General features: G+C 40.7%; 1 protein-coding gene and 1 long non-coding RNA gene across 2 annotated transcripts; both read left to right on the top strand.

Moving 5' to 3' along the window:
- Positions 1 to 1048: 1048 nt before the first annotated feature.
- agbl2 (ATP/GTP binding protein-like 2) lies at positions 1049 to 10937 on the top strand (the record flags this gene model as incomplete). Its single annotated transcript, XM_036534642.1, has 15 exons — positions 1049 to 1119; positions 1382 to 1445; positions 1960 to 2106; positions 2746 to 2931; positions 4289 to 4396; positions 4535 to 4685; positions 5316 to 6098; positions 6461 to 6620; positions 7388 to 7514; positions 8140 to 8240; positions 8579 to 8700; positions 8872 to 8938; positions 9425 to 9523; positions 10642 to 10719; positions 10908 to 10937. Coding segments are annotated over exons 1-15 (2259 nt in total), but the record flags the coding sequence as incomplete, so codon positions are not given.
- Position 10938: 1 nt separating this feature from the next.
- On the top strand, positions 10939 to 11654 carry LOC118782444. The gene is made up of 3 exons (XR_005005141.1): positions 10939 to 11003; positions 11258 to 11336; positions 11575 to 11654. It is a non-coding gene; the product is annotated as an uncharacterized LOC118782444 (long non-coding RNA).
- The last annotated feature ends 249 nt before the right edge of the window (positions 11655 to 11903 follow it).

The raw sequence follows: 11903 nt of genomic DNA, 5'->3' as shown, positions 1-11903 counted from the left end.
TACTCCACTGGTGAATTTTTCTGGATTGTCTGTGCTCTTAGTAATTTTCTGTGTATTTCAATAAAGAAGTTTCACTTACAAGGAGGAGGCATCATTTACTTGTTTTAGTGTAACCTCAGGCATTCATCTCATGAACGAGGGTTTCCCAGTCTTGGTTCTGTGGATCCACCATGTATGCTGACTATCATTCTAGTGGAGCTCTCAACTGAACATTGCTGTTTATTGAATAAATTGCACATTTATAATTATATCTCTGTGTTACTCATATAAATGATTTGTCAATGGAATATTCTGTTACAGATGATATAGTTAATGGAACGTAATGGAAAAAGGAAAGTTTTGTTCTACATTCTTGTGATTGACGTCTTTCATGCACTGCAGTTTTATACAGGCAACAGGTTAATGACTGGAATAAATATGGTTATAGGCCTACCAGCTCTGTCTCTTGCTCTTTCCAAAATTATTTAAAATAGAAGACCAATCTCATTTTACGGACGTTTTGCTAGAGAAAATGCACGGAAACGCCTTCGTATTCACATTCAAATTGGCAAAAAAAAAAAAAAAAACGCAACGCGAGGGGGGCCGCCCTGATTAACACCATAGAAACTGTGTTGTGACCGACGTCGGTTGCCAAGGGGTACACGTTACGCTAAGAGCCGATTTGTAGCATTGAAGAATACGCAACCCCTTTTGTTCTGTGTGAAACGACTGCTATACAAGTTTAGCGAACCAATGGCAGAAACTTGGAGAGTGAGTGTTAAAAGTTGTTTTGGCGTATTGCACTGGCTGTTGAATTGATATAAACAATCACTGCTGAACAGGAAAGAACTGGAAGAGATCAAAGTTGGAACATTGTAGCTCACCAGTGGAGCATGATAATATGTCAGTCGCGCTAGCAAAATTACAATAAATTAGAATTATCCCGGCAACACTATAGCTAGCGTTCAAGCTCGAATTAGAATTCAGGCATGGAAAGACAACAAAAATGAATATATTATTGATGACCAGATCAAAGTGTTGCCGTGTTCAGTAAAGAGCTAAGTCAACAAGACCTGCAGAATAACTTGTTTTCAGCAGAATAATATGTGTCCCGCTTTGAAGACCCACACTGAGATACAGGTTTGTAACTAACTTTTCTTGGGCTGACGGTTGTTTGGCTGAAGCATATTGTTTTGGTGTAAGTCAACGTATGCTGTCGCGATGTGAGTTGTGCTAGCGAGCTGCACACTACCAGGAACACAACGTAGAGTAATAGCACATTTAGCTACTCAAGTGTTCTTAGCAGGTGGTTTAGTTTATTTGCCTAAGTTGTTTATATTTCCATGACCACGTGGTTCAGTTTAGTTAAATTTTTGTATTTCCTGGTTGATTTGGAATTAAGATTTCAGATGACCCCTATGAGAGCTTTATGCTACATCACCTCCAGCACTACGGACTGTTTACAGGTAAGCGCACAATATAATAAAACAGATGATATATGATTTTCGTGTACTGATAACTCCCTTGACCAGTTTCCAGCAAGTTTGTTTTCACAGTTGCTTTTAATATTCAAGATACATTGAACTCAAAATTGGTCAGTGAATGATTGAATTACATGTCTCCATTATGACAGACAACTGAAAGGCAAATAAAATAATTATTAATAACTGTTGACTGCCGTTAGACGTTAAATGATACTGTAAGCCATTCAGGTTGCTCCTAATTGGCAGACGTTCAGTCATTGTAAATAATATGTAACTGAGATATGTTATCTAATAGGTTGACATGAGCAGTCACCATAATGTTACCGGGAATTTTTGTTAATAATGTATTCTACGTAATGTTAACTGTTTGACTCACATAAAACGTGTGGGTGTGTTGTGCTGTTATGACCAGAAACAGAGAATAAATGTGCTGTATCATTACTGTGACATTGCTGTTGTCCCATTGTTATCTGTGGGTCTCAATGTAATTCCTCAGATCAGAGAGCATCCTTCCAGAGGAGTCTCTCCCCCTCAAGCAAATGGGGGCAGGACCATGGTTCTGCGCTCTCAGACAACTCCCCTGAGACTAATGAGTCTGGCTCTGACACTCAGGAGGAGGACAGCGAGATTAGCAGGAGACCATGTGAGTGAACCACTTAAGCATTGAATGATGTCATGTTCATAGTCCTTGCTGTTAAGGTAGATGGAAAAAATGTTCCATGTTGAAGTAGAAAAAAAATCATGCTACCAAAGTATCTTTCTTTGATTGAGATTTGTCTGTTATGTTAGAGGTTATTCACCAGTCTAGGAATCAGTTATAGCCGAGTAATGGGTAACTCATAATTTGCAATTTAATTACACCTACACCACAATTTCCATTTGATGAATGACAATGACAGGCACAACAACAATGTTTCCATAGAAATGTTCCATACAGTGTCTGTATCTTCCCTTGACATTGTCATGATCATTTTGTTTTTATCCTTGTAGTATTGCCATGTCTCATTGGTTATAGAGAAATAGAGATTTATTGTTTTTTCACATGCTTAAAAACATTGAGGTCCGAGTAAACTTCTGTTCTGATAAAGTATGGCTGCAGTTTGAAGGATCTTAATGCTGTAAAATAATTTTCATATATTTATGGAAATTTATAAAAAAAATCTATTCCTCCTGTTGGAATTGAGATGAGTGCTGTGTGGGAAAAGGTACCTGTGAAAGTTAAAAGGTTAAAATTAGGAACGGAGAAGGTAAAGCCATACATCTAATGCTCTTTCATTCACAGTCTCCCTCACCCTGGAGCAAGCTCTCAGAACCAGGCAGCTGGTGTTTGATTTTGATGGAGGCCGTCATGTCCCCAGACTGAGGGAGCCACAGAGCCTCTTTGCCATTCAGTCCCTCGGCAACCCACACCGGGGGGTCCGCTGGCCCATCGAGTGTGAGGTCATCAAGGAGGCGATCCAGCACATCGGTACCACTGCACAGGGAGTGCATTCTCATTCTCACTGCTTCAGTCACAAGATGGATATGATTCATCAAATTATTGCTGCTGATGCACAGGCACTCAGTGTACAACACTTTGTCATCACTTCCAGTGATGCGCGGTTGTTGTATGTACTGATCTGCTGATATCCATCATTCAGATATCTTTACTGTTGCTCTAACCCTGTTATGGATGATGCAGCAAAACTACATTTTAAACTGACCATAGACTCTAAATAGAGAAACTGTCATACATTATATAAAGGATGAGGAGTTCCTTACATATTGCAACTCAAAAACCATAAAAATGACTACCTCAGAACATCTGCTCCTCACACTTACAACTAACATACTAAATATTAACTAAATATTATCTGCTTGGGTGTATCCTCTGTTTATGGAACCAGATTGTGAGAGAGGGATGTGCAAAGCCCAAAGACACAGTAAACCATGTGGAGCAGTTCATCATGCCATGAAAAAGTTTAGAGTTAAAACACCAGCAAGTCAATCTGCAGGAACTAAAATGGTAGAGATAAGTGGGATCCATCAGCACTTCAAGTTTCCCTGGAAAAAGATACTATTTTCTTTCACTCTGGCATAGGATTGTTCCTGATTGCACTTACCTATTATTGGGTGTTCTATCTGAGTACAAGCAGATGAGGTTTCCAAGTGGTTTTTCAACAGGTATTTGTATTTAACATGTATCACAGAAAGTGTGTGTGTGTGTGCATGATATGTACTGTGGAGCAATTGTAGCTAAATTTGTCTAAGAATTGTTGTAGTTGTGCCATTTTCTTACACATGTGCTGTGCTGCAGTGCGACATAGTGGTAAGTAACAGTGCTTATAATCAAAAGGTTGCTAGTTCGATTCCCTGCTGGGGCACTGCTGTTGTACTGCTGTTGTACCCTTGGGCAAGGTGCTTAACCCAGAATCGCCCCAGTAAATATGTAGCTGTATAAATGGGTAAAATTGTAACCTATGGAAGTCACTCTGGATAAGAGCTACATGACCATAATGGAATGTAATGCATGTAAAAGAACAATTTTTGCATTTCATGAGGGTAACTCTCTTCCAAATTAACCATTGCACCTTTTTCAATGTACAACAAAAAGGGTTAATTTGCTTATTGGACCAAATTAAAGGGGTGGGAGTGTAGGCTCATTTAAGCTGATTTGTCACAGGTGCTTATTTCCTGTTCTGAGAACTATTTCATTTTATAATGTAATTTGAAACAATTACACAGTAGTCTATATCTAATTTTACTTGTGATTTCATTTTTGCAGTGCCATAAGAGTCATATGTCTGTCATATCCACTTTCATCCTTTGTTATTCCTCTGATTTAGAATGGGAGCCACCTGAACCAGAGCTGTTCTACCGTCCCACAGGCTATGAGCGGACTCCTATGCCAGTGGGACCTGAGAAGGGTAGGGTGGTGTACTGCATCGACTCAGGTAATCCTCTCTGCATTCCAGTACAAACAGCATTTTGCTGTATTGCCAAGACATCATTAATACACTGCAAGAATGCTTTAAAAGTGGGAGCCAACTGGTAACATGCGTCCTCACAGCACCGTAACTTTAACCTTGCAGCCACAAAGAACCCCTACTTCACCTTTGCCCGTGTTGGGGGCAGCCGAGGGCCGGTCAAGAACGCAACGTCCAACATGAGTGGGCGAGATGACTCCATCCTGGAATTTGAGTCCCGTTTTGAGAGTGGGAACCTGCTAAAGGCTGTACATGTGTGAGTCTCTCGTGCTCATTTCCCTGAGCATCACACCAATAGGAAAAAAAACCTTCAAAATCCAAAATTCAGAGAATATGTTCTTTTGTGAAAAGATACTGAATATTGCTTTTTCTGTGTATTTCATTTCATGAACACAAAACAAAACATTGTAAAATACATTATACCAATACGTTCTGTAACAAATTCATGAAACTGCATACATGCAAATGGTGAGTTTGTATATCTTTAAATATTTTATTTGTATTACCGTAAACATACCACAGTGAATACTCTCTGTATCTTGTATATACACACTTTGTACTACACATTGCTTGTCATACAACTCATATTTGATAGTATATTGCCAAAATAGTAAAACGTTGTATGATTTCTCCTCAAAGCTAGGTTGGTCATTTAAGGATCTGAACCCCCATTTGTAGATTTAAATTTTCTGTAAAATATTAAACACACCCCTTGACACAAATGTGTGGTTCAATTTGGGGTGACCTAAAGCCCTTTCCACAAGGAGGGAAAGAACAAGTCAAGTTGTTATCATGTTACTGCTGTTTCTTTTGTCATCACAGTTGACTAATGTGTGAATAGAGTCATTTGATTTACACCCTTGTTTATTCCCTTGTTTCTTCCAAGCGGTGTCCATGACTACGAACTGACCCTACGCCCTGACCTGTACACCAACAAGCACACGCAATGGTTCTATTTCCGAGTGAGAAACATGAAGGTGGGGGTAACCTACCGCTTCACCATCATCAACCTGATGAAGTCCAGCAGCCTGTACAATCTGGGCATGAAGCCACTGCTGTACTCTGAGCAGGCTGCCCAGATGCAGGGGGTGGGCTGGCAGCGGGTTGGTACCAACATCAAATACTACCGAAACCAGAGGGAACATGAGGGGCATGCCCTCTATTCACTTACCTGGACCTGCCAGTTCCCTTATGAGAGGGACATCTGCTACTTTGCCCACTGCTACCCATATACCTACTCAGACTTGCAGCGCTACCTAACTAGGGTAGCCTCTGATCCAGTCACTGCCACCTACTGCAAGTTGCGGGTGCTTTGCCAAAGCCTAGCAGACAACGCAGTCTATGTGCTGACAGTTACCTCCCCCTCCCCATCCCGGGAGGCAGGACGGGCAAAGCGTGCAGTAGTGGTGACAGCCCGAGTCCACCCGGGTGAGACTAACAGCTCCTGGATGATGCAGGGGTTCCTGGACTTCCTACTGGGTGACTCCCTGGATGCCCGATTGCTTCGGGACACCTTTGTCTTCAAGGTGGTGCCCATGCTCAACCCTGATGGTGTGGTGGTGGGGAACTACCGCTGTTCATTGGCCGGCCGTGACCTCAACCGCAACTACCGCACCCTTCTGCGTGACTCCTTCCCCTGTGTGTGGCATACCCGAAACATGGTGAAGAGGTAGGGGAAGATTCCATGCAATTAACTTTTCAGGCTCAAACCCTTACAGTTTACAGTTGAGGAATCTCTGGTCCTGGAAGGCTGTGGGGTTTCTCTACTCTTGAGCCCCTGATTTCCTCATCGATTGAAATAAATTAGGTTATGCTAGCCTTGCAGTTGTGCAGCTGGAGATGCCAAGTGAAACGTAAAGTCTATAGAACTGGCATTTTCCAGCACTAGATTTTTCAGCTTTAGTCAAAAGGGTCCGTACCCTACACAAGGATAAGGTGTCATTAGGGCCTCAACTGGGATTTGAACCTGCAACTCTAGTTCCATTTCCTTAACCATTGTAGCATACTGCTCTTTGTTACCTTGTTCCCCAGGGTGATGGCTGAGCGGGAAGTGGTCTTGTACTGTGACTTCCATGGGCATAGCCGGAAGAACAATGTCTTTATGTACGGCTGTGATAACCGGAGCAATGCTGCACTTCGCTTCCACGAGCGTGTCTTCCCCCTGATGATGAGCAAGAACATCACTGACAAAGTGAGGCCCTGCCAGTACACAACACTCTTTCAGAATTGTAGCAACATTTCCTAACTTGATAATGTGTGCCTTGCTTGGTAGTATGACAGTGCTGTCCCACTTGGGCTCTCAGCTCCACATTACTGCTACATAAATTGTTATGAATCCTCAGTTCTTAAACTATTTCTAATTCTGTATTGTAGAAGTGGCTCTGAAACTGGGCTATGGGATTTCGAAACGGAATTTCATAATGGTTAAAAAATTAATCATGGCTGATTTTATTTAATACATCATTCATTCACTAATTTTATATGGTATTTAATTGCTTTTGTGACTGTCAGTTAAAGGTTTATAAATACTTGTAATTTGTGAGTAGAAAAAAATGAATAAATGTTAAACTTGGCAGTAACAGGACAGGGGAATTATTAAAGTGTATTCATCCAGCATTCACTGTGTCTTCAAACTCTAAATCCCATTCATGTTAATAAAGTACTAGCATTAGTTTTGAAGTTGTGTTTACTTCATGGTATCCACAATACAGTGTGACAGCGTGCCTGAATACAGGTGCCCTAAATGTTGTGGTTTGGTACTGTCTTGTAATATTTCTGCACACAGTGCCTGTACCCAGCCTAATTATCTGTCTCTGAAGCACTTTGAGAGTAGTTCTAAATTGCATACCATGGTTATTTCTTCAACATGTAATCATCCTCATATTAGGCAAGAACAAACCGCAAAAAATTGTAACCTATGACCACATGCACAGATATCTTCTTTTTTCTGTGACTCAGTTCTCTTACAGGAGTTGCAAGTTCAGAGTTCAGAAAAGTAAAGAAGGAACAGGGCGTATTGTGATGTGGAAGCTGGGAATAAGCAACAGCTACACCATGGAGTCCACCTTTGGAGGGTCTACATTAGGTGAGAAGTATAACACTCTTAAGTAGTGCACAGGGCCATAGGGCTCATATTACAACCACTCTTTGTGGTTGTAACTGCCTGTGACTCTTATCTGCAAATAATTCTCATCTTTTATGTTTTCTTATTGTTATGTTTTATATAAAGATTATATCTTGATTTATTATATATTCATTTATCTTTCACTTTATGCATCCCTGTTTTGCTAGTGTTGCAGCCCCCACTTGTGCGCTGTACTCTCTGTATTCTTGCAGGCGTGCTGATTTGAGGTGAATGCAATCTTCCAATATAGTTGTACACAATCACCAGCTATTTTTGCGTTACAGGTCAGACACTGCATTACAGTGAATTGGATGCTTGTTAGAGGATAGGCACTGATGTCATCTCAAGAACTCACAGGTTCTTGATAAATCGAAATGAGACAAGGAAACCCTGTCTCGCCTATCTACCCCCATCCCCAGCATAATCAAGCCAACTAGTTCTGTTGTGGTGGGCTCCTGCCTGCTGTTGGCAAATGGCAAATGACATTGCTAGTTTCAAATGCCAGCCATGAGGCACAGCCTGTCTCAAAGGGGACACTTTTCTGACTGATCTGTTCAGAACTCAAAATTCTCATCCTTTTTAACAGGGAAAAGAAAAGGAACACTTTTCACCACTCAAGACTTGAAATCACTGGGGTATTACTTCTGTGACACACTGCTGGACTACTGTGACCCCGATCAAACCAAGGTCCCTCTCACATTGCATTTTTCTCACAATAATCAACATTCTGCAGTGCACTGTTTCTGTTGATGAAATTTTTTATATCTAATTTATATATATTTTATGTATATACTCATCATGAGCAGAAATACCTTCCTGTGGCCGTACAAAAGCATTTTAATATGATTAGGTAAATTCCTTGTGAACAATTTTATCAGAAACTTGGCAAAATATTAGTACTTGAGAATGGGACATTTGTGTGTATTTTATTGTGTGTTTGATTATTTTGAGAAATATTGGTGTTAAGTGTTGATTGCTGGTGGTCTGATCATTGTCACTGTGAATATGCATGTACCATCTCTTAGGCCAATCACTGTTTGGTGGAGCTGGGAGCCATGTTCAGGCAGGAGATCTGCCAGAAACTGGGCAGAGATGTGGATTCAGATGGGTCCCTCAGTAGCATCTCTGTGTCCGACATTGAGTCCAGGTAGTGTTCACAGACTAATGCCGCAATTTACATGAAAATTGGCAGTCCCTTACCTTTATAGACCTTTATTGCACAGGGAATATTAGTGTGCATTTAGTAATGGTGCAGATCTTAGTCTTTAATGAGGTCTTTATAGTGTGGCTGATCTCTTATTCCTGTTTGTCCTTGCAGCACGAGTGGCTCAAACAGCACAGAGTCAAATGGCTTGCCTGTTCATCTGCTAAACATGGATAGCAAGGTACTGAATGGGCTCTTATACCATAATGAGAACATACTCTGTCCATTCTAGAGTCAACATCACCCCTGTGAATATCACTCACCTAGACCACTCGCACTCCACCATCCACCACCCTTAAGTTACAACCTATCCTATGCCATCACCAATATTGAGCATTTGTCTTTACCAGGAAGATGTATATATACTTAATAGCATAAATGGGTCTAACCAATAATCATAGTCTGAATAAGAGATGGTGCTCCATTATTCCAGTGAAAGAACGTGAGTGTTGCGAGCTGAGGAGAGGTTTGCCATGGGAATCCATTTCCAGGGTAGTCTTTCACTTATATTAATTTTAGTTTTTGAAAGCAGAGAACACTTCACCATGCCTCATGAGTTTATCATTAGTACGTATGGTAGTATGTCATGGTGGTTGAGTATATTTTGTACCGGAAGTTTATTTCTGTGGTATTATGTTGTCGAATTCTGCAGGAAATCCCATTCAAGAAAAAACATCTGAAGACCCGTAAAGAGAGGAACCGGCTGCGACAGGAGCGTGTGCAATACAGTGAGGCCAAAATCACCAACCAGAACATTAAACACGCTGTAGGAAAATGATCTTTGTCTTTTTATCTTGGATACCTCTTTGTCATTTAATTTCCATTGATTGCCTGATTCTGTTATCTTATTACTGATTGGATACTTGAAAGTAAACTATCTAGCATGCTTTCCTAGCTGGAGTGCACATTAACTGCAGTATACACGTGGATATGAATGCAAAAAAGCTCATTATTTGGAAACACTTTCCCTCTTTTTATTTTACTCCCCAATTTATTTAACCCAAAGCACCCTGCCCTAATATTGGATGCTTGAACTCACCTCAGTTTTAGGTACATTACTCAGGATTTGTAATAGCTATCCACACATGCCATGTGTCATGTGTTCAGAACTATTTTGTCTAATGGAAAATGTCTTAAGGAGCCCTCTCCACTATGCCATTACTTGAAGAATTTCATATACCCTTTTATGTAAGGGAAAATAAGTATTGGTTGTTGAAAAATTTAAAATACTTCAATGTCCCTCCAAAGGCAAATGTATCAGGTATGTAAATGTAAATGTATTTGTATGGAGAGTGACAGTATAGATTGTTTGGATTATGTGTGTGTGTGTGTAGACTTTTAGGGATTGCAGTCAGAATTCAATCATCAGCAAATTTGCTCTTGTCATCTATGTGGTCAGCAGAGCTGAAGGTGATGCAAATCTGAATACACTGTTCCTATCGATAAGCAGAGGTTGTGTCTTGGTTATGTACAATACTGTTGTTTAATAAGAGACCCATGTGCATGGTATATAGCAGAAAAGAAAATGTTTCTGCATCCTGAAATGACCAAAATATTAAATTGAGATGAATTGGAATTCTTTTTGAAGTAAATGAGAGGACCACTGGTGGTACAAAAATTATAGGCAGACTTTGCATTGCTATTGTATAGCTGAAACCAACTTGTGTCCAAATTATTCAAGGAAGAATGACACAAGCTCATAGGACCACCTTCTGTAGCTTTGGGGTTATAATGGTTAAATGAGTGTAATTCATGAAATTAGGGTCCAATTTTACTTTGTTGTCATTCTTTATTTACCTGTGACAAGCCACGAGTTTGTTGTGTAAAAGAAATGCTTATGCAGATAAAACTGTGAATGTTTCTTTTCCTCCGTGGTAACCATAGGCTCCTGTGCCATCCACTGAAGAAGCAGCAAAAGCAGGGATTCAAGGAGCTTTGATCAAGAGTAAGAAAGGGAAAAAGGTAGGTGGAACAACAATGCCCCCAAATGCCCTATACATGCTCTTTCTATGGCTCTGCTTCAGTGTCTCCACATGTTGCCCCTTACAATGTTGAACTCTGCAAATAGAGTCTTGTTTAAAAGAGAAGTCTCTTCACACAAAAAGGTGATGGACCCCTTTTTTGCATCATTTGTAACCCTTTTCCTGAAGGCAAGTAGCCGAGGTGGGCAGACATGGATCCCCCATTCTACTTCCCGTGTCAGCATCAGAGAACAAGTGCAAGATTGCAAGGACAAATTGGAAACGGTAATGTCAAACCTGTTTCACCTGCATGGCCCCTTGCTGTGTCAATCTGACATGAGCCTGATGTCAAATGGAAGAGAGTGAGGCAAGAGAAAGTAGATCCCTTTTGTTTGGTATTCATTGAGGCTCTGTTTGAATGTAATTGAACGTGAATACAAATTTATTTACCTTTGACTGAAAGTGGTATGTTTTATTTCTTTACTTGCAAGCTTGTACCTATTAAACAGAGGGATCCTATTCATGTGGCTCTATTTCAGGATTTTCACTTGGAGGTCGTGACAGCTGCCTACCTGCACATTGGGGGACCAATAGATTTCACTCAGCCACCTGTGACAGGTAAATACAGAACCATTTTGTTGTATGCAGATAATCCCCCTTATTCACCAAAAATTTAGGTTCAAGAAACCTAAATTCCACAAAATCCTAGAAAAATGCCTGTGCTGGACGCACTGTAAATATGCTCAGATATAATAAAAAAATCTAATTAAAACTTTTAAATTAAGTCTGGATCATTATTAAAATGTTAATAAAAGGTGAGCTGAACAGACTGTATGGCTTGTTTGCATTTCTTCAGCAGATAAACCAGACTTGGACGGCAGGCTGTGCCAGCGGCACCAGTTTCGGTCCTTCTCTTCACACGCCCACCGGCAGGCCCCACATCGCCAGCCTCTCATTGTCACTGCCATTCAACAGTCCGCCAGCCATCAGCGTCCTTTGTCCTTTGGCCTGAACCATGAGATGCACTCTGGTAAGGGGTGTGCCTCTTATCTCTTGGCACATACTCATTTAAGGCTGTATTTCATTGTGCATTGAGGCATGCTGAATCTACACAAAGACCCACACTGGGATCCGTACAGTTGCCATCTTTAGGGTTCACCTTAGCAATGAATTGAACCAATCACC

This window comes from Megalops cyprinoides, chromosome 8 (assembly GCF_013368585.1).
Source record: "Megalops cyprinoides isolate fMegCyp1 chromosome 8, fMegCyp1.pri, whole genome shotgun sequence".
NCBI classification, from domain to species: domain Eukaryota; kingdom Metazoa; phylum Chordata; class Actinopteri; order Elopiformes; family Megalopidae; genus Megalops; species Megalops cyprinoides.
Note: the sequence above shows the minus strand (reverse complement) of the source record. Positions and strands in the feature narration are given on the sequence as shown.